Source organism: Hyaena hyaena, unplaced genomic scaffold, assembly GCF_003009895.1.
Source record: "Hyaena hyaena isolate Hyena2069 unplaced genomic scaffold, ASM300989v1 scaffold_459, whole genome shotgun sequence".
In the NCBI taxonomy this organism is placed as follows: Eukaryota; Metazoa; Chordata; class Mammalia; order Carnivora; family Hyaenidae; genus Hyaena; species Hyaena hyaena.
This window is the reverse complement of record NW_024081093.1, coordinates 1,502,126-1,525,596: the sequence shown is the minus strand read 5'-3', so window position 1 is coordinate 1,525,596 and position 23,471 is coordinate 1,502,126. Positions and strand designations below refer to the sequence as shown.

The window sequence follows — 23,471 nt, the reverse complement described above, 5'->3', positions numbered from 1 at the left end:
ATGGAAGACGAAACATAAGACAGGAAGCCATCAAAATCCTAGAGGAGAAAACAGGGAACAACCTCTTTGACCTCGGCCACAGCAGTTTCTTACTCGACATGTCTACAGAGGCAAGGGAAACAAAAGCAAAAATGAACTATTGGGACCTCCACAAGATAAAAAGCTTCTGTACAGAGAAGGAATCATTCAGCAAAACTAAAAGGCAACCAATGGAATGGGAAAAGATATTTGCAAATGATATTTCAGATAAAAGGTTAGTATCCAAAATCTATAAAGAATTTAGTGAACTTGACATCCAAAAAACAATCCAGTGAAGAAGTGGGCAGAAAACATGAATAGATACTTTTCCAAAGAAGACATCCAGATGCCTAACGGACACATGAAAAAAATGCCCAACATCTCTCATCATCAGGGAAATACAAATCAAAACCACAGTGAGATACCTCCTTTCAGAATGGATAAAATTAACAACTCAGGAAACTACAGATGCTGGTGAGGATGTGGAGAAACGGGAATCCTCTTGCACTGCTGGTGGGAATGCAAACTGGTGCAGCCGCTCTGTAAAACAGTATGGAGGTTCCTCAAAAAAATAAAAATAGAACTACCCTACGACCCAGCAATTGTACTGGTAGGTATTTACCCGAATGATACAGGAATGTTGTTTCTAAGGGGCACATGCACCCCAATGCTTGTAGCATCGCTGTTGACAGTAGCCAAGTATGGAAAGAGCCTAAATGTCCATCAATGGATGAATGGATAAAGAAGATGTAGTATATACATACAATGGAATACTACTCCCATCAAAAAGAATGAAATCTTGCCATTTGCAACAGTGTGGTTGGAACTAGAGTGTATTTTGCTATGTGAAATAAGTCAGAGAAAGACAAATACCATATGACTTCACTTATGTGGAATTTAAGATACAAAAAGATGAACATAAGAGAAAGGAAGCAAGAATAAGATAAAAACAGAGGGAGACAAACCATAAGAGACTCTTACATACAGAGAACAAACTGAGGGTTGCTGGCGAGGTGTTGGGTGGGGAGACGGGCTAAATGGGCAAGGGGCATTAAAGGACATGTGTTGGGATGAGCACTGGGTGTTATATGTAAGTGATGAATCACTAAATTCTGTTCCTGAAATAATTACTACACTATATGTTAACTATCTTGGATTTAAATAAAAAATAAAGAAATATTATTTTTATGCATCTAAGATAAGAATCGGGAGAAGAAGGGGAAAGATAGTTGGGGAGGGGGAGGGAGGCAAACCATGAGGGACTCTTGAATGCTGAGAACAAACTGAGGGCTGAGGAGGGGTGGGGGAGAGGGGAAGGGGGGAGATGGGCATGGGGGAGAGCACTTGTTGGGGTGAGCACTGGGTGTTATATGTAAACCAACTTGACAATAAACTATAAAAAAAAAAGAATCCTATTTCTGTTGTCAAGGTTGGATTTTCAAATGCTGCATTATTCCCTTCCTTTATGTCTTTGAAAATGTGAGCCCTAAAATACTGTTTATATCATATTTGGTTGAAGAAGAAATAACTATAAAGTGTGAACTGTTTTCAGAGTGCAAATTTTAGAACTAATAAAACTTAAAATCTTAGATTTCCATGAAGTTAATCCATAGAAATCAGTGGAAAAGTTTGTTTTATTTTATTTTGCATTTAAGTTTCATGGGAGACTCCCTGGGCTGCACCAGTTTGCCCAGTTAAATGGGAGCAGAGATTGTAACCTGCTCATTGTGATCCCATCAGCAATGTGAGAGCTGACCAGGCCTTTCATGAGAAACTCTCTGCTATCTCAGGTCTAATTGCTTTTTTTAAAAAAAAATTTAAAAACATTTTTAATTTATTTCTGAGAGAGAGACAGCGTGAGAAGGGGAGGGTCAGAGAGAGAGGGAGACATAGAATCTGAAACAGGCTTCAGGCTCTGAGCTAGCTGTCAGCACAGAGCCTGATGTGGGGCTCGAACCCACGAACCGTGAGATCATGACTTGAGCCAAAGTTGGCTGTCCAATCAACTGAGCAACCCAGGCGCCCCTCTCAGGTCTAATTTCATTTTATACACAATCACTAATTTGTTTAACATAAATTTCATTGTACACAAAATCACTTTGATTTTGTTTGACATAATTTTGTGTGTTGATAGCTTTTATTAAGTAGATGGCAGCTTGTGTCATGGTGAACCTGACCTTGAGCCAGTTAGGAGGTGATGGGAGCTCACAGTCAGGGCTCTGCCTCATGTCACCAGACAGCAAGCGATGTGGACTTGTAGAAGTGTATCCCTAAGTGTGTCTTACTCGTGTTCATCTTGAATTTTTTCTGTGAGCTGAGATCACTACTTACCCTTCTCCTGTTATTCCTAATAGTTAATAGTTAATAGTCATGCAAGTAATGCAGTGAAAGATTTTCTTTAGATAAAGGAGTTTAGGGAGCTGAGGATTTCTTATATGTTAATCGTATCTTAAGAGATGCTATTTAGATTAAAGCTCTGCCTCAAAATGTCTATCAGATAATTATCATGCTTTGATTGTTGAGATATGGCAACACCTCAACTTTTATCTTATATTGTTATTCTTTTAGGACATTATAGTAATTTCTTCTGAATATCTTCTGTTTATACACAGATGGATTAGAGTGGTCTGATACAATCTGTCTTCTCACATTATTAATCAACATTGTAAGAGTAATATAGTTTTGGGGCGCCTGGGTGGCTCTGTCCGTAAGCATCTGAGTCTTGATTTCAGCTCAGGTCATGATCTCATGGTTCCTGAGAAGAACCCCACATCAGGCTCTGTGCTGAGATTCTCTTTCCCTCTCTCTCTGCTCCTCCCCCACTCACACCCATGTGCGTACTTGCTCGCGCTCACTCAAAATAAATGAACACAAAAAAGACACAAGTGGTATGTTCCTACCTGACTGGGGGGGTCCGGTGGGGCCTGGGAGAGGGTGCTAGGGCATTGCAGCAGCACAGGGGCCAGAGAGGGGCCCCGTCTTCATTGTGCTGGTCTCCACTCCCTGTTGGTGCTCTGTGGGCTCATCATCCCTTTGCCGGACTGGGGGAGGCCTGGCCTGCTTTTCCCTCTTGCACAGAGGAGTTGTGAGAGATTTTTGTCTTTACTTCTGAAGTGAACGTGACCCATTAACCAAAGACAGAAGCAGTACTGTTTTAGTATTGTTATTGCATAATTTAATTTGAGGTCCGGCTATACGCCAGGTTAGTTATATAGTGTTCCTTAAATTAGATTCTGCTTTGGTTGGGGGTCATTAAGTGACTATAATAGTAATAATGCTCGTACTTCACAACAGATCATTCAGCATTTGAAGGAATCTTGGTTTAAGTTATTTTTAATTTTTAATTGGAATATTGTTGACCTACGATATCATTAATTTCATGTGTACAGTATTACAACTGGACATTTATTTATAAAATGGTCACCATGATACGTCTAGTTACCATCTGTCACCATAAGACGATTCCAGTGTTACTGACCATATTCCTTGGGCTGCACTTCATGTCTCTATGCCGTACTAATTCTGTAACTGGAAGTCTACCTCCTAACCCCCGTCCCCTATTTCTCCCTTCCCTCGACTCCTTTCCCCTCTGGCAACCACCAGTTTGTTCTCTGTATTTATAAATCTGTTTCCATTTTGTTTGTTCATTTATTTTATTTTGTAGATTCCACAAATAAGTGACATCATATGGTATTTGTCTTTTTCTGTTTATTTCACATACCACAATACTCTCTTGGTCCATCCATGTTGTTGCAAATGGCAAGATTTCATTCATTTTTAATTTAAGTTAGTTTTTTTTCTTATTTTGTTGTATTGAATCTGCATTTTATTTTTTGCCCAAGTCTTTTGTTTTTTTAAAGCTTTTATTTAAGTTCTAGTTAATTATCATGTAGAGGACTATTGGCTTTAGGAGTAGAATTTAGTGGTTTACCATTCATATCTAACACCCAGTGCTCATCGTAATAAGCGCAGTCCTTAATACCCATCACCCATTTAGACCATCCCCCCCCCCACCTCCCCTCCAGCAATCCTCAGTTTGTTTTCTGTTGTTGAGAATCTCTTAATGTTTGCCTCTCTCTCTTTCTTTCCCTTCCCCTGTGTTCTTTTGTTTTGTTTCTTAAATTCCATGTAAGAGTGAAATCATATGGTAAATTTGTCTTTCTCTGACTGACTTAAATTTCACTTAGCATAACACTTTCTAGCTCCGTCCATGTCATTGCAAATGCAAGATTTCATTCTTTTTGATGGCTGAGTAATATTCCTGTGTGTGTGTGTGTGTGTGTGTGTGTGTGTGTGTGTACATACAACATCTTTTTTATCCATTCAGTAGTCAGTGGATTGGACTCTTTCCATAATTGGGCATTGTTGATAATGCTGTTATAAACCTTGGGGTACATGTGCCCCTTTGAATCACTATTTCTGTATCCTTTGGGTAAATACCTGGAAGTGCAATTGCTAGGTAATAGGGTAGTTCTATTTTTAACTTTTTGAGGCATCTCCATACTGTTTTCCATAGTGGCTGCACCAGTGTACATTCCGGCCAACAGTATAAGAGGGTTCTCCTACCTAGAAATAAATTAAAAAAAATAAATAAATAAAAAAAGAGGGTTCTCCTTTCTCTGCCTCCCTTGCCAACATCTGTTCTTTCCTGAGTTATTAATTTTAGCTGTTCTGACAGGAGTGAGGTGGTATCACATCATGGTTTTGATTTGTAGTTCCTTTAGTGTTTAGTAGTGTTTAGTGTTTAGTAGTCTTTAGTGATTCCCTTCTTCTGCTGGCTTTAGCCTTTAATTGTTGTTCCTTTTCTACTTCCTTTAGGTGGACTTTAGGATTTTTATCTGAGATATTTCTTCTTGAGGTAGGCCTGTATTGCAATATACTTCCCTTTTAGGACCACCTTTGCTGCATCCCAAAGGTTTTGGACTGTCGTCTTTTCATTTTCATTTGCTTCCATGCATTTTTTAATTTCTTCTTTAATTTCCTGGTTAACCTATTCATTCTTTAGTATGATGTTCTTTAACCTCCATGTATTTGTGCTCTCTCCAAATTTCTTCTTACCATTGAATTCAAGTTTCATAACATTGGGGTCTGAAATTATACATGAAATTATGATCTTAGTCTTTTTTATACTTGTTGAGAGCTGATTTGTATCTGACCTATTCTGGTGAGTGTTCCATGTGCACTTGAAAAGAACATGTAGTTCACTGCTTTAGGATGAAATGTGCTGAATATATATCTATTAAGTCCATCTGGTCAGTGTGTCATTCAAAGCCATAGTTTCCTTGTTGATTTTCTCCGTAGATGACCTTTCCATTGCTGTAAGTGGGATGTTAAGTGAGATTTTTGTATTGTTATCCATGAGTTTGTTATTAATTGATTTACATATTTGGGGTTCCACATTGGGGGCATAGATATTCTTGTTGGATAGACCCCTTTGTTATGATATAGTGCCCTTCTTCATCACTTGTTACAGTCTTTGGTTTAAAATCTGGTTTGTCTGATATAAGTGTGGCTACTCCATCTTTCTTTTGACATCTGTTAGGATGATAAATGGTTCTCCATCCCCTCACTTTGAGCCTGCAGGTATCTTTAGATCAAAAATTAGTCTCTTGTAGGCAGCATATTGAGGGGTCTTGTTTTTTATTTTTTTAATCCATTCTAATACTTTCTGTCTTTTGGCTTACATTCAGGGTGATTATATATATATATATATATATATATAATAGATAATGTTATATATCTATATCAGTTTAGTGCCATTGTATTACCTGTAAAGTTGGTGTTGCTGGAGTTTTTCTCTTTCTAGTCTTTGTTTCTTTCGGTCTTTCTTTCCCCCTCAAAAAGTCCCCTTTAATATTTCTTGCAGGGCTGGATTAGTGATCAAGATCTCCTTTAGTTTGTCTGGGAAACTTTTAATCTCCTTTTCTATTCTGAATGACAGTATTGCTGGAAAATGTATTCTTGGCTGCATATTTTTCCCGTATAGCACATTGAATATATCATGCTACTTCCTTCTCTGGAGAGATCTCCTACTACACTGATTTGTCTACCCTTATAGGTTAGATTTCTTTTCCCTTTCTGCTTTCATACTTCTTTCCTTATCTCTGTATTTTGTAAATTTACTATGGTTTTGATGGGAGTTCTCTGTGCATCCCGGATTTGGATGTCTGTTTCCTTCTCCAGGCCTCCCGGATTTGGATGTCTGTTTCCTTCTCCAGACTGAGGAAGTTTTCAGCTGTGATTTCTCAAATAAACATTTTGCTCCTTTCCCCCTCTCTTTTTCTTCTGAGATTCCTATGATATGAATATTATTATGCTTTAAGGAGTTGCTGAGTTTCCTAAGTCTGTATTTATGATCCAATATTTTCCTTCCCCTCTTCTTTTCAGCTGCATTATTTTCCATCATTTTATCTTCTATATCACCGATTCCTTCCTTGGCTTCTTCCATCTTTGTTGTCATTACATTTAGGCAGTTTTACATCTTGGTTATAGCATTTTTATTTTGGCCCAACTAGATAGGTCTCTCACCTCTGCGGTTAAGGACTCCCTGGTGTCTTCTATGCTTTTCACAAGCCCAGCTATTATCCTTATGGTTGTTGTTTTAAATTCTGGTTCAGGTATATTACTTATATCTGTTTTGATTAGATCCCTGTCTGTTACCTCTTCTGATTCTTTCTTTTGGGATGAATTCCTCTGTCTGGGCATTTTGTCTGGGTCTCTGTTTTCTGTGTTAGGAAAGCCTGTTATGTTTCCTGCTCTTGAGAGTAATGGCTATATTATGAAGAGGCCATATACTGTCCAGGGTTTGGCATTTCTGGAAGTGTTTCTGGTGTATGCTGTGTGCACTCTGCTGCTGGTTTTGGCTGTTCTTTCCCTCAGGTCAGTCGTCTGCAGCGGGGAGTGTTTGGACCTTGTCCACCATGTGGTGAGTTTTAATTAGGTATGTTTTGGTCTACTTCTTTTTTCTTTTTTAAATATTTTTATTTATTTCTAGGATAGAGAGAGACAGCGTGAACAGGGGAGGGTCAGAGAGAGAGGGAGATACAGACTCTGAAACAGGCTCCAGGCTCTGAGCTGGCAGTCAGCACAGAGCCCGACGCGGGGCTCGAACCCACGAACTGCGAGATCATGACCTAAGCGAAAGTCGGACGCTTAACCGACTAAGCCACTCAGGCGCCCCTTGGTCTACTTCTTAAAAGGAGCTAGATCCTATTTCCTGTAGAGCCGAAGTTTTGCTGCACGTTATGGTCAGTAGATTTGGTGCATGCAGGTGATTTGTGGTGGTCTTCTGGTAGAGGGGCCTGTTGCTGTTCTGACTGGCAGGTGCTCTTGCCCTAGTTCAGAAGCACCTTCAGAGCGCGGGGGTGGGGCTTGGTGTAAGTGACTCCAGCCTTCACTGTGGGCACTGTGAAGCTCACTGAAATCTGACTGTGCTGATGGGTGGGTATAAAAATGGCTTCAGCCAGCTTTATTGTCCCTGGAGAGGGAAATTTGCACTTATCACTGTTCAGGAAGAGGAGCAAACAATCTCCCCTCGTTTGTCCCAGGCTCCCCTCAGATCCCTGTCTTCAGCTGGTCTGTGTCTGAGCTGCCTGCCCACCTGGTGGCGCATGGCTCCTATCTCAGGCATGCTGTCTGGGTTTCACAGTTTCAGATTTTAGGGATTCTACCTGTGCTGATCCTCCAGGGGAGGGTCTTGCTATGTTTTGACTCATGTTGTTTTGTCACAGAAGGGTGGTTGCACAACTGCACAAGGGCTTGACGTTTATGCGAAAGCCAGCAAAAAGCCAGCATCTAGGTTAGCTGCCCTCAGCAGGTGTCTTTGCCACTATGCTAACGATGGGGCAGCACGATGGCAGCTCTGGGCTCTTTTATCCCCAGAGAGACAATGCTGCTTCTCTCAAATGCATCCAGGAAGAGGAACTTGTCTCTCCCAGTGCAACTCAGGCGAACACATGTCCACTCCCCGGCCTCCGCCCTCCTCCACAGGAGAGCTCTATGCCTACTCCACCTTGGCAGTGGCGTAGACTTCTGAAACTTCAGACTTTGAGCTCCACTCCTTGCAAAATCTTGCAATGATCAGCCCCTCTTGTTTTCCTCGACAGTGGTTTTGGGGAAGTGTTTTTCTTGTGCAGTGCCCTGCATTTTGTTTTCTCTCTCCCTTTCTCCCCCTGCCTCCCCCTCCCTCCCCCTGCCCTCCCTCCCTGATCAGGACTGTCTTCCCTCTGCAGCACCTGTGATTCTTTCATCCCCTAGATCATGTCTCTGCACCTCCTACCTTCCAGGATGTGACCTCTTTTCTCCCTATAGTTATGCAGTTTGTTTTCTCAGTCCTCAGAGAGGACTGGGTATTCATCCTCAGATGTAATTTGATATTTATCTAGCTGTTTTCAAGGAATGAGGGAAGCATTGAGTTGTCTCCTACTCTGCCATCGTAACTTCTCCCCCTCACTGTTTTTCATGCCCAAGTAATATTCATTTGTGTGTATGTTTATGTACTACATCTTCTTTATCCATTCATCTGTCGATGGACATTTGGGTTTGTTCCTTATTTTGACTGTTGTAAATAATGCTACATTGGTTAACATAGAAGTGCAGATATCTTTGATTTAGGGTTTTCCTTTTCTTCAGGTAAATACCCAGAAATGGAATTGTTGGATGGTATGAAATTCCCATTTCAATTTTTTGAGGAACCTCCATACTGTTTTCCATAGTGGCTGCACCGGTTTCCATTTCTACCAACAGTGCAGTAGAGTTCCTGTTTTACTGCCTCCTCGCCAATACTTGTTATTTCTGGTCTTTTTGTTACTAGCTGATCTGCCACATGTGAAGCTATATGTCATTGTGGTTTTCATTTGTATTTTCCTGGTGATTAGTGATGTTGAGCGTTTTGTCATGTGTCTGTTGGCCATCTGTCTGCTTATTTGGAAAAAAGTTCAAGTTCTCTGACCATGTTTTAATCAGATTATTTTTTGTTGTTGTTGAGTAGTATGAGTTCCTTATATATTTTGGATATTAACCTATTATCAGGTATATCATTTGCAAATATCTTCTCGTATTCAGTATGTTGCCTTTTCATTTTCTTTATGGTTTCCTTTGTGTAGCGAAGGTTTTTAGCTTGATGCAGTCCCAGTAATTTATTTTTGCTTTTGCTGCTCTTGCCTGAGGAGACAGAACCAAAAAAATAGTGCTAAGACCAGTGTCCAGAAGTTTACTGCCTGTGTTTTTTTTTTTTTTTGACTTTTTTTGTTTGTTTGTTTGTTTGTTTAGGAGTTTTATGGTTTCAAGTCTTACACTTAAGTCTTTGATCAATTTTGAGTTTATTTTTACATATGATGTCAGTAATTGATCTATTTTCATTCTTTTGCATGTAGCTGTAGTTTTCCTAGCACCATTTTTTGAAGACATTGTCTTTTCCCCGTTTGTGTATTCTTTTTTTTTTAAAAAATTTTTTTTTTAATGTTTTATTTATTTCTAGGAGAGAGAGACAACGTGAGCAGGGGAGGGTCAGAGAGAGAGGGAGTCACAGACTGAAACAGGCTCCAGGCTCTGAGCTGGCAGTCAGCACAGAGCCCGATGCGGGGCTCGAACCCACGAACCGCGAGATCATGACCTAAGCGAAAGTCGGACGCTTAACCGACTAAGCCACCCAGGCGCCCCTCCCGTTTGTGTATTCTTGCCTCCTTTGTCAAAGATTAATTGAACATATATACATGGGTTTATTTCTGGCTCTCTGTTCTCTTCCATAGATCGACATGTCTTTTTGTGTGTGTGCCATTATCATACTGTTTTGATTACTGTATCTTGCAGTGTAGTTTGAAATCTGGGAACATGATACCTCCAGTTTTATTCTTCTGTCTCAAGATGGCTTTGATTATTCAGGGTCTTTTGTTGTTCCATACAAATTTTAGAATTATTTATTCTAGTTCTGTGAAAAATGCCATTGGTATTTTGATAGGGATTGCATTGAGTTTGTAGATTGCTTTGGTTAATATGAACATTTTAACAATATTAATTCTTCTAATCCATGAATATGGTATGTCTTTTCATTTATTTGTTTTATCTTCAATTTCTTCCATCAATGACTTACAGTTTTCAAGAGTACAGGTCTTTCACCTCATTGGTTAAATTAATCCTCTTTATTTTATTCTTTTTGATGCAATTTTAAATGGCATTGTTTTCTTAATTTCTCTGCATAATATTTTGCTATTAGTATATAGAAACACATAGATTTCTGTATATTATATATTCAACTTTGCTGAATTTATTTAATCTAATTTTTGTGGATTCTTTAGGTTTTTCTTTATATGTTATCTGCAAATACTGACAGTTTTACTTCCTCCTTATCAATTTGAATGCCTTTTATACCTTTGTGCTCTCTGATTGTTGCAGCTAGAACTTCCAGTACTGTGTCGAATAAAACTGGTTCCAGTACTATGTTGAATAAAAGTGGTGAAGGGTGGACATCCTTGTCTTATTCCTAATCTTGAGTGTGATGTTATCTGTGTTTTTTTTGTCATATGTGGCTTTTATTGCATTGAGGTGTGTTCTCACTATACACATTTTGTTGAGAGTTTTTACCATAAATGGATGTAAAATTTTGTCAAACACTTTTTCTGCATCTATTGACATAATCATGATTTTTATCCTTTATTTTGTGAGTGTGGTAGATCACATTGATTTGAGGATATTGAACCATCCGTGAAATAAATTCCATTTGATTTTGATGTGTGATCCTTTTAATGTATTATTGAATTTGGTTTTCATTTTGTTAAGGACTTTTGCATCCTGGCCTGATACTGGACTGCAATACTGGCTTGTGAATTTCTTTTTTTGTAGTATCTTTGTTTGGTTTTGTATCAGGGTAATGCTGGTCTCATAGAATTGATTTGGAAATGTTCCTTTCTCTTCAAATTTTTGGAATAGTTTGAGAAGGATTGATACTACCTTTTCTTTAAAATTTTTTAAATGTTTATTTTTCGGGGGGGATGAGTGGGGGACCGGTAGAGAGTGAGGGAGACAGAATCCAAGGAGGGCTCCAGGCCCTGAACTGTCAGCACAGAGCCAGATGTGGGGTTTGAACTCACTAACTGCAAGATCATGACCTGAGCCATAGTCAGATATTTAAATGACTGAGCCACCCAGGTGCCCTGTTACTAACTTTTCTTTAAATGTTTGGTAGAATTTATCGTGAAACTGTCTGGTTCTAGACTTTTGTTTGTTGGACGTTTTTTGATTAGTTTTGATCAGTTTCATTAGTAGTAATCAGTCTGTTCAGATTTTCTCTTCCTACTTCAGTCTTCTCTGAACATTGGATGTTTCCAGGAATTTATAAATTTCTTCTTCTAGCATGTAGTTGTTGGTAGTAGTTTCTTAAAATCCTTTGTAATTTATATGGTCACTCTTCTTTCCTCCCTCTCTCTCTTCCTTCCTTCTTTCTTCCTTCCTCCACCCCTTCCTCCTCCTCCTCCTCCTTTTTTGATGAATCTAGTTTATTAATTTTGTTTATCTTTTTAAGGAAACAGCTACTAGTTTCATTGATCTTTACTGTTGTTTTATGTCTTCATTTCATTATTTCCACTCTGATCTTTATTACTTCCTTCCTTCTGTTAACTTTGGGCTTTGTTCCTCTTTCTCCAGTTTATTTAGATGGAAGGTTAGATTAAATATTTGAGATTTTTATGGTTTCTTGAGGTAGGCCTCTACTGCTATAAACTCACTCTTACAGCTGCTTTTGCTGAATGTAGTGCTTCCATTTTCTTTTGTCTCAAAGTATTTTTTAATTTCCTCATTGATTTCATTGGTTTTTTTATTGTAGTTGATTTATAGTTTTATACCATTGTGTTCATAAGAGATGTTTCATATGATTTAAACCTTCAATTTATTGAAGCTTGTTTTGTGCCTTACTGTGTGGTTTATCTTGTTGAATGTTCCATGTGAACTTCAAAAGAATGTGTATTTTGCTGGGTTTGGATAGAATTTTTTGTATGTATATGTTAAGTCCATCTGGTTCAATGTGTCATTAAACCATCTGTTTTTCTATTGTTTTTGTTTGTTTTGTTTTTTATTGAGTTTCTGCCTGTGTGATCTATTCGTTGATGTAAGTGGGGCCTTAAAGTCCCCTACTATTATTCTATTATTGTCATTTTTCCCTTTTAGTCTGTTAATATTTGCTATTAATATTTAAGTGCTTCCATGTAGGGTGCATTGATATTTACTATTGTTATACCCTCTTGTTGGATTGATTTTTTAATTATTATGTAATTCTTTGTCTATCGCAGCCTTTGTTGTACAGTCTATTTTGTCTAATAGAAATATTGCTACCCTGGCTTTCTTTTCCTTTTTATTTTCATGGAATATCTTTTCTCATCACTTTACTTTTAGTCTCTATGTGTCTTTAGGTCTGAAGTGAGTCTCTTTTAGATAGCATAAAGATGGGTCTTATTTATTTACCCATTCAGTCACCCTATGTCTTTTGGATACCTGTAGAACACTTAACCCGTTTATATTTAAATTAATGATTGATAGGTATGTACTTACTGCCATTTTGTTAATTGTTTTTGGTTGTTTTTGTAGTTCTTCTGTGTTCCTTCTTCTTTTCCTTCCCTCCCTTGTGATTTGATGACTTTCTTTAGTGCTATGTTTGAATTCCTTTTTATTTTTTGTGTATCTATTATAGGTTTTTGGTTTGTGATTACCATGAGGTTCACATATAACACTCTATGTCTCTAGTAGTCTGTTTTAAGTTGATAGTTGCTTAAGTTTGAACAGTTTCTAAAAACACTACAGTTTTACTCTCAACTCTCCCTGTTTTATATTTTGACATCATATTTTGCATCTCTTTATCTTGTATATCTCTTAACTGTCATAGATATAATTTACTTTACTACTTTTGTCTCTTAACCTTCATACTATCTTTGTAAGCAGTTAGTCTACCACCTCTACTATACGTTTGCTGTTACAGTTAGATTTTTTTCTTTCAAAATTTTCTTCTAGTTAGATCCTTTTCTTTCCTACTGAAAGAAGTCCCTTTAACATTTCCCATAAAGCTGGTTTAGTGGTGAACTCTTTTGTGTGGGAAGACTCTTTATCTCTACTTCAATTCTGAATGATAACCTTGCTAGGGAGAGTGTTTCTCTTCGTGGGTTTTTTCCTTTCAGCACTTTGAATGTGTTGTGCCACTCCCTTCTGACCTGCGAAGTTTGCTGAAAAATCAACTGATCATATTATGGGTGTTCCCATGTATGTAACTAGTTGCTTATCTCCTGCGGCTTTTCATATTTTCTCTTTAATTTTTGACATTTAATTTATTTTGTGTCTTGGTATGGACCTCTTTGGGTTCATCTTGTTTGGGGCTCTCTTTCATTTTTGTACTTGGATGTCTGTTTTCTTGCCCAGGTTAGGGATGTTTTCAGCTCTAACTTCTTTAAATAAGTTTTCTGCCCCTTTCTCTTTCTTTTTTCTTTCTGGGACCTCTGTAATGCAAATGGTAGTACCCTTGATCTTAAGGTCCTGAAAGTCTCTTAAACTATCCTCAGCTTTTGAAATTCTTTCTAATTTTTGCCATTCAGCTAGAGTCATTTCCATTACCCTGTTTTCCATATCGCTGATCCATTTTTCTGTATCATCTAATCCCTCTAGTGTATTTTTCAACTCCATTATTACATTCTTTGGCTCTGGTTCTCTTTGTGTGTGTGTGTGTGCACGTGTGTGTGTGTGTGTGTGTGTGCGTGTGTGTGTGTGTGTTTTCTCTTGAGGTTCTTGCTGTGTTCATCGATTCTTCACCTGAGTTTAGTGAGCATCTTCATGACCATTACTTTGAACTCTTTATCAGGTAGATTGTTTATCTCTTTTTCACTGCATTTTCTGAGGTTTTGTCATGTTCTTTCATTTGGAACATAGTCCTCTGTCTTCTCATCTTGCCTCTCTGTTTTTGCTTGTGTGTAAAAGGTAGATCAGCCACATTCCTGGTCTTGCACGAGAGGCCTTCTGTAGCAGATGCATTGTGGGGCCTAGAAGTGCATTCTCCCACTGGTCACCAGAATCCGGAGCTCTAGTGGTGTCCTGTGTGTGTTCCTTCCTGTTTGGGCTGAGCTGCAACTGTTGTGGGCCCATGGTGGGTGGGAGCCCCTTTAGGGGAGTGACAGTTAAGGCGGAGGTGGCCTGTGAGTGTGGTAAGGTGGGAGCCACTTTGGGAGGGTGCCTGCCAGGGTGGGGAGGGTTGAGTGGGGCAGGTCTGCAGGGGAATATGCGGGTAAGGCCAGCAGTGCTAGCGTGGTAGATGGAGAACCAGAACTGTTTTTCAGGGCACCTGCATGGCTTAGTGGGTTAAGCATCTGACTCTTGATTTCGGTTCAGATCATGATCCCACTGTTTGTGGGTTTGAGCCCTGCATTGGGCTCTGCGTTGACAGTGCAGAGCCTGCTTGGGATTTTCTGTCTTCCTTTCTCTCTGCCCCTCCTCTGCTCATGCCTTCTCTTTCTCTCAAAAATTATAACTAAAAAAGAACGGTTTCTCCCCAGTACTAGGCACCTGGCACTGCTTCATTCACGGAGAAGGTTCCTGCGGTCCCCTGCACCTCTGGCACATGCCTTACAGTTAGGCACCACATCTCCTTCCTGTATGGCCCATGGGCTTTTCAGACTGCTGCTTCTGCACTGGGTCTTGGAGCGAGTACGTGCCTGCATCTTTAAGAGTGGAATCTCGCTTTCCTAAAAGCCTCTGGCTCTCTCAGGATTAAGCCCTGCTAATTTTCAAGGCCAGACATTTTGGGGGTCCACCTTCCCAGTGCTGGTCCTCACTGCCAGTTTGCCCCATGTGGGGCTTGACCCCCTCACTCCTCAGGGAGGACCTCCCTGCCTGTGATCTCTCTCCCACTTACGGGGTGCCATGCTGGGGGCGTGGGTCCTGATCACACCACTTCCCTGCCCCTCCTACCCTTCTTGATGTGATTTTTTCTTTATAGCTAGAGAAGATCCGTGCCGGTGTTCAGGTCGTTCTCAGAGAGAGTTGTTCTGTATGTAATTGTAGTCTTGGAGAGTCTGGGAAGAGGTGAGCTCAGGGTCCTCCAGTCTGCCATCTTGGTCCTCCTGGGAAGCAGTAGCTTCTTTCTTTAAATAGGCCTGCACAGCATCATGTTTCCTCTGAAGGTAAGGGTCATTTTAATTACATTCTTAGCTGACAAGAGAAAGTTAAAGGATTAAAAGAAAAACCTCTATTTTTAGAAGCTGAAATTGGAACCATGCTTTTGGCATTGATGGCAAAGAGAAGCCTGGTAATTTAGGACATGAAGCTTTATATTCTCTCTGGGTCCTTCAGTTCACGGTCCTATTTTTAGAAGTAGCTGGTTTTTATGCCTGCTTAGAGAGTCATCTGTAGTAGAATGCAGTCAGTTTTGTAAAAAGAACTTAGGCATAGACTTAGATGTTGTCAGTTCACAGTTGAATAACTTGATGTAGTAATTGCAAAGGACCGTAATGGAAGAGAGAATCAGGTACAATTGTGCATGCTCAAATAAGAGATACGGATCAGAACCATTGTGGGTGACTGACTTCATGTGAGCTGAAGAAAAATCCTCTGAAACACTTCAGAATCAAAATATTAAAAAATGGATTTGATAGCCCCAGTGGCTAATATAAGTTAAACCGGGTAGCTTTCCCCCTAATTAATGTGTCTGTGCATATTCTGAGTGTATGCCTTTTTTAGTCAGTAAAGATTTCATCACAACCCTGTCTATTAAGAATTTTTCTTTCAGACCCAGACTTTTTCCTGTTTTGGTGTCACACGTCTCCTGTTTAGCATTCTTTGTTCATCTCTAAGAAATTAGCTTTACTTTCAGATTACTCTGGAGATTTTATGATAGGGCATCTGTCTTGAGAATATTCTTTCTCTTGGTTATATGTGGTATTTCAACACGAAAAAGAACAACACAGGTTTTTGGTTTTGTTTTTGTTTCTGTTCCCTCCACGCCCCATGTTGTGGACGCTCTTTTGCCCTCCTCCTTGAGGGGCCTGTTACCTCGTAGGCTCCTCACTAGTCCTGGTGACAAGGTAGATAGCACGTAAGGGAGGCAGCCCGTGGGAGAGGTGAGCTGATAAACGTCAAAGAGCTCAAAGCTTGTCACTGGGTGAAAACAGCAAAGCATCTTTCCTTTCTGCAAACCCCGCCTTAGAGCCAGCTGTATTCTTTAGTTAGAGATTCTACCAGGAACTTGTGTGCAAAGTACTCCATCTCCCCGCATACGCACAAGGCTTTGCATCAGAGTCCCCAGGTCTGCTGAACACACTTCCTGTTAAGACCTGAAGAGCCACCCACCCCATGAGTCACTCTGAGTATATGGATGAGAGAATGCCCTGCTTTCATTTATTATGACCAGGGGGTATTGTCTTTGATTAAATTCACTTGCCCTTTTCAAACATGTGCGAGAGTGGATCCAATCATACCAGTCAACTGACCGATGAAAGTATGATTTTATTTGATTTTGACATTTGCCCTTTGTAAACATAAGCTTTTGTTATCAGATTAGAAAGGATGAAAATGATCTTGCAAAAACTCAGGGTCAACAAGAATGAAAGGAGCTGATTATTGTCTTACCTTCACTTTGGTGGGAGGGACAGATTGGTAAAGTTTTTCTAGGGGCAGTTTTATAGTAGATGATTACATTGAAAATACATGTGCTCTTGGACCCAGCAATTCTACTTCTAAATGTACGTTAGAAAATAGTGGGCAGGTGTGAAAAGATATGTGTATAACAATTTTAACATTTATAATAGCAAAGGAAAAAAGGAGGGAAACAAGTATTTTTCAATAGAAGATTAAATCACAGCATCTCATAGAAGGGAATATTATAATACCGTTAAAAAGGACATTTCATATTCACAGGTATTGGCATTGAAAACCATGTATTACACAGTACTCTGTGAGAAAAGATTACAGAGCAGTGTGTGTAGAATGGTCCAACTTTATGGGTGTATGTTTTCAAGTCTGATATTGCATGAAATTGCTATTTACCTGGTTATTTTTGTGGGAGGAAGAGAATAACTGGGGCCTTTCCAGTTCTCCTTTGTACATTTCTGTATGGATTTAAATTTGACATAAACTTGTATTGCTTTCCTAGTTAAAATAGTCAAGATATTTACATTGTGAAGAAGAAAAGAATATATGCCTTCGGAGTAATAGGGAGTGTAAATGACACTGATCTTTGTGTAGCACTCCTTCCTTCCTGGGCTGTCTTCACAGCATTTGAAAAAGCATGTCATATCCTGAGCAACCTCAGACCCATTTTATCCAGCTTGGCCTGTTTTCCCTTCGCAGTGAGAAGGTTGCTCACCTCCGGCATCGTGATTCAGGTGTTTCCACTGCACGACAATGAAGCCTTGAAGAAGCTTGAGGACACCTGGTACACGCGGTTTACCTTTAAGTATCAGCCCATAGGTACGTGTCCACGCGCGTTCTCTTCGTGGAGGAAGAACTGCGAACGAGAGGTCACGATTCAACCGTGGTGTTTTCTCTCTTGGGTAGATGTTGAACGTTTTGCTGGGTGAGGCTCACCAACTGCGTGTGGGCAAAAATCGGTGTCAGAGAAGAGGTTTACAGGACCTGTTGAGTAATTCATTTCCAGTACCATTTCAGATGGACTGAATTACAAGCTCTCCCTCAGTTTCACCAAGAACACAGGCAATTCAGAGTGGCCTTCATAAGTACATGTCAGAGTTGGAAATAGAACAGACTTTCTAAGAACCTCATGTGACTATGACTATTTTGTATATGAAAATTTCTCTTGCTTTAGAGCTGATCATTAGAGCTGTGCTCATTCTTAGGGGCAGACCAGCATGCCTACACATCTTCTGAGGTAGGTTTGCAGGCATCTTGGTGTGTATTACTGAATCTACCCATTTTCTCTGAATACAGTTGTAAGAGTATCCATTAGTTTATTTGGTATATGTTGAGCATTACTGTGTGTAAACCGACATCAATGTGGATGTTCACACTTTTTGGTTTAGTTCTGTTTTTTCAGCATAAGGATTATATTAAGTTGGTAGATTTTACCGTAAGCATTGCTATCAGTTTTTCTTAAAGGACATTTCTCTTTGACTCTGTTTAAAGGAATCCCTCTAAAATAATTTTAGTTCTGATTTCCATTCCTGAAAGCAGCTACTATAATATTGTAACAGTGACCAAAACTTTGTTTTTAAAATTTGTGAAATTGCATTTTGAATTTTTTCTTGTATTCTTTGAAAGGGAAAGTTTGTTTCTGATAGTTCTAGGTAATATACTAGTTGTTTTGTGTTACACTTCATGATATTTTTTCACTGTGTGTGGCATTTGGGTGCATTAAGTATTGCCTCCAGGACTTGTGAGTAACAGTATCCGGTGGCTTACTTAGCAAGTGAAGAGACACGTGAGTGGATGGTGAAGGCTGAGCACTGTTGTGGGTGTGAGGGTGTGAAGTTTTGGGGAGTGTGCCGGGACTGGGCAAGCAACTGGGGCATGGGTGAATCTCGACCTTCCCCTTAAGATCTGGAGATGGAGGTCATGTGATTTGGAGCCTGGGAGCATGAGCACCTCCTCCGCCCCCATTGTTTGGCTGTCCTTTAACCTGATTCAGATTAGAGGTGGCCTGATCAGACTGATTATTTTAACATGTTACTGCGTTAGTTAGAATAATAAGGATAGGGGAAAGTAGCTTCTCCCGGTTTATTCTGACCCACCTGCATTGACTGAGGTTTTAATCGCATGCAATTAACCAAGTCATAACGGCCCTGTTACTGCACCACCTCAGCCCCCACATCCCACCCTGGTCCCAGTGCAGGATGCCTTTGCAACCCTGGCACTCACTCCAGTAGATGTGGCTGGCAAAGGACAGTAGTGTCCGCGACCCCTTTTGAGTCAGCTCGTGTCGAGTTCACAGAGTATTAACAGTGATGTGTGTCCCTTCTTTTGCGCAGTGCTTGTGTGAAGGTAATAGGTACACGTGTCCCATGGCTGTTCTAGAAGTTAGTGTGTAGACTATTGTGCTTTTGAGTAACTTTTCTGCAGCATGCTGAAAAGTCTGCCATGATATACTGATGAAAATTTATATTTTTGGATAGTGGGAGCAGAGACTGTGGATGGGGAGTCTTTGAAAAGAACATCTGTAGCTGTGATAATAAAGTGGGAGAAAGGTGGGGAGCATACATTTAAAGCCCCAAATTAAAATGGTTCATTGGCTATGGCTGGATTTAAACCAGGACGCTGGAGATTTGGGACAAGCCCGGAGGTGGGGTTTCCTTCGGGAAGAAGGCGTCCATCAGATCAGGAGGCAAAGGGAAGGCAGACCCAGGGTGCCCGTCAGAGCAGCCCCAGCAGCTGTGGCCTGGGCTCTAAGCTGGGGAAAGTCGCAGGCTTGCCATCCAGATGAGTGGGGTCTTCGTATTGCACGGAAGGTGGATTGACCATCGCGCGCTGATGGAGAGATGAGGGCATTAAATGATCCGCACTGAACTAAAACAATAATTGGTGAATGTCTTTGGTAGTCTGTGCTCAAGGTCTTTTTTTTCCTTCCTTTTTATTGTAGACCATATTCGTGGCTACTTCGGGGAAACCATCGCTCTTTACTTTGGCTTTTTGGAATATTTCACTGTTGCCTTAATCCCCATGGCGGTCATTGGGTTACCTTACTACCTGTTTGTGTGGGAAGACTATGACAAGTACGTGGTCTTCGCCTCCTTCAACCTCATCTGGTCCACCGTGATCCTGGAAGTGTGGAAGCGTGGCTGTGCCACCATGACCTACAGGTGGGGGACGCTCGTCATGAAGAGACAGTTTGAGGAGCCCCGGCCGGGCTTCCACGGGGTCCTGGGCATCAATCCCTTCACCGGCAGGAAGGAGCCTCTCTACTCCAGCTACAAGAGGCAGCTGCGCATTTACCTGGTCTCTCTGCCATTCGTGTGCCTCTGCCTCTATTTCTCTCTGTATGTCATGATGATTTACTTCGACATGGAGGCCTGGGCCTTGAGTCTGCACGAGAATAGTGGATCTGAGTGGACCAGCGTCCTGTTGTATGTGCCCAGCATCATCTACGCCGTCGTGATTGAGATCATGAACCGCCTCTATCGCTATGCTGCTGAGTTTCTGACTTCATGGGGTAAGACTTGATGCTTGTGTTTATGTCTTACTTGCCCGTCGGAACTGTTGCTGGGGTCCTAGGATTCCTGTCACTGCTACTCGGCAAAGCGGGGAGGTGTTGCTCTGAGTGCAGTGTGGAGACCTGGGGGGAGTTCACGGGTGCCGTGGGCTCTGACGCTCTCGGCTCCTGGTTATCGTGACGCTCACAGAGTGTCGGTCCCCGCCCTCCAGGTGCCCCGCCAACTCTTTGTCCGTGGCATCTCGTCTTCACCTCCTCAGGACACTGTGAAATGGAAGTTATTTCACCATCTTGAGATGAAGACACAGAGAGTTTAGCAGGATTCAGACAGCCTGTAGAGCCAGGCTAACCCAGACTCTGTGTCCAAAACCTGTGATTCCCAAGGCCGTAATTTTGTATTTTCTGTTGAGGGGAAAGCAGATTGAGTTATCTTCAGATACTTTGGCCAAATGAACAACATCTGGTATCTGGAAACCGGTGGTTTAGTTGGTTAGGACACCAAGGATTCCCACTGGCCTTCGTGTAGCAGTACTCGTGTAGCAGGTAGTATGTTTCTGTGGTAAAAGGAACTGGTCATAGTTTAAAAATGCTCTTGATAGACCATTCTCCCTTTATTTATTCACTCAATCAAGGAAATATGCAATGTGATTTCCTATGAAGGAGTCTGTGCCTTAACTTCACAGGACCATAAAGATGTTCTAAATTACTTGTATCAGTCATGTAACAACTACCATTTATTGAGTCCTTTCCTTGTGCTGTTACTGGATTAAGGTTTTGTATTATGTATTATACCCTGGGAGAAGGGGGCATAGGCCTGTTATGTAGGCGAGGAGGTTCGGTACCAGGAGGTGAAGTGACTTGCCCAAGGACAGACAGTGGCTGAATAGCTGAGTTGGGCTTCCAGTACAGGCGAGCCTAACACCGCCTCTCTGCAGGGTGACACTTCTCTTCAGAATGTTCTTTGTCTTTTTGCCCTGCTGTGTTAGGGCCAGTGCTGTGGCTCCTTTCCCCAGCTCAGGACGGAATCTTGAGTTGCCCCATAAGTTAATCCTTGTAAGGCACGTGTACAGACACTTTATTGCCCTTGTTAGAGGTTGCTATCAGTTCTACTGTGACCACTTATTCAGGGTCTTTTCTGGGTGGCAGTCTATGGGATCATTTGCCAATACTTCCCATATTTCTTTGTTGCAGTAATACTTTCAAAATAATTTCTGGGGTGCCTGGGTGGCTCAGTTGGTTAAATATCTGACCCTTGATTTTAGCTCAGGTCATGATCTCGCGGTTTGTGAGTTTGAGCCCTGCATCAGGCTCTGTGCTGATGGCATAGAGCCTGCTTGGGATTCTTTCTCTCTCCAGCTCTCTCTCTCTCTTTCTCTCTCTCTCTCAGAAATAAATAAATAAACATTTCAAAGAAAATAAAGAACAATTTCAGAACACAGCGCTCTGTGGAAAATGTATCCTAATCTTAGTTTCTTGCCATGTGATGTTCTTGTGGATAAGTGGTAGCCATGTTTGACAGTGTGGCACGTTTACTCACTGAGGCTCCGTTGCCTGACATCTCTGCCTCAGCACATTTGCCCCACGACAGCCTCCCATAGTGCTTTCTTATCTCAGAGAAATTTCTTCTCCTTTTTCATATTTTAGAGAATCACAGATTGGAATCTGCCTACCAGAATCATCTAATTCTGAAAGTTTTAGTGGTAAGTAGAGCTTTTTATATACAAATCCATTTGAATTATGAAACTTATGTATACTGGTTAATACTTAGAAATATGAAAACTGGCTTCTAATTTAAGGTATCAGATAGTTATATTTTGTGTAGGTAGGCAAGGACTGATTAAGTGTGTTTACATATATGTTCAACAGTCTTACTATAAATGTATACATGGTATAAGACTTCAAGTATAGAAATTAGTAGCATAGCCTATTTCTATTTATTTAAAAATACAATTAAGCACATTACAGACATGTTTCTGTCCTTTACCCTTTGGTGACTTCTTTGTTTCAGTATTTAACAATTCTTTCAGTTGCCCACAGTCTGTTTAGTGATGGACCATTACATTTTTTTTTTTTTTAAATTTTGGAAAGAAATTTCTAAACCTAAACACCAGCACTTTTTGGTGGGTGGGAGGAAAGTAATGGAGAGAAGGCATAGTGTAACTTGCTTGCTGTTTGTGTAAAAGCCCACACATTACGCCTTTTTCCATTTTTGTTATAAAAGAAATACCAGCTTGGAGCCACTTCATTTATCAGGTGCTCACCTCAGCCCTGAGGATCAAGAAAGGTGCAGAGAGAGTCCTCTGAACTCTCAGCTGGAGCACAGTCCAAGGAAGGGTTCCCAAGAGAAGAGTCTTTGTTCCAGCTAAGAAATCATTCTAAGAAGCTTGTTATCTGGTTGTTCAGGCCTTAGGAGATCAGAAACCACTGATCAGAAGGTGTTTAGGCTTATGGAAGTAGGTTTATTTATAGAGGCGAGCGTGGAAAGGAAATAGAACATTTTTTTTTATAAATAAGTAATAAAAATTGAACAGTTTAGCAGTTTGGACATTAGAAAGGGGGCAAGCAGCCATACGTACCTAAAAAGTCTTTGAAGGCCTCTTGGTAGCGCTGCGGATGACTGGCGTTCAGAATGCTGGTGTCTCTCCGTGGGGCTCCGGGCCTTGCAGGGCAGAAAGCACTTCCTCTGGGAGCTTGGTGTCAGGGAGGAGTCTGGAGAGACCCCCTTGCCAAGTCTGCAGGGCTTCTCACGTGAACAGGGTGGGGAGGGAGGTGAGCTGGGCAGGCAGTGAGCCCACCCAGGCTTTTTGGCCTGCTGGTCGGGGGTGGGAAAGGCTGGGCCTTGCTTTCCCTCTTCTGCTAGAATGTAGAAGAAATGAGTTGGTGCTCCACTGTTCCCTTAGGCCAGGGGTCCCAAACCAGTTTGCTTTCCCAGCTCCTGGCCCCTGTCAGAGTTCTCCTGTTTCCAGAGTTTGTGGGTGTGCTCGGTGAGGAGGAGCAGGAGAATCCAGTCTGTGCTATCTCGTGAGGACCGGAAGCCCCTCACTGTGTTTTTAATGCTGTATTTACAGCTGTAACAAAGTGCCACAAAGCAGTGTGAAATACTGCTTTCTTTTTTTTTTTTGGCAGTTCAACTTTCTGAATTGCTTTGCCTCGCTCTTCTACATTGCCTTTGTCTTGAGGGACATGAAGCTGCTGCGTCAGGTGAGTGCAAATAGCAGCAAGTATCAGTTTGTGGGTCTTAGAGGTACTTTCCTATATTCAGAGAATGTGATTGCATGATATTGTTTTTATGAATGAAATCTTACATTTTGTATATTTCTAAGCCAAT

At 40.9% G+C, this 23,471-nt stretch overlaps 1 protein-coding gene across 1 annotated transcript in view; it reads left to right on the top strand.

The window, feature by feature from the left end:
* Nucleotides 1–23,471, top strand: part of ANO10 (anoctamin 10) — a 225,259-nt gene that overhangs the window by 22,468 nt on the left and 179,320 nt on the right. Inside the window, exons 5-8 of the mRNA XM_039253735.1 lie at nucleotides 17,332–17,451; nucleotides 19,574–20,143; nucleotides 21,788–21,843; nucleotides 23,270–23,344. Of these exons, the coding sequence (XP_039109666.1) occupies nucleotides 17,332–17,451; nucleotides 19,574–20,143; nucleotides 21,788–21,843; nucleotides 23,270–23,344 (821 nt within the window). The remainder of the gene's footprint in view (nucleotides 1–17,331; nucleotides 17,452–19,573; nucleotides 20,144–21,787; nucleotides 21,844–23,269; nucleotides 23,345–23,471) is intronic.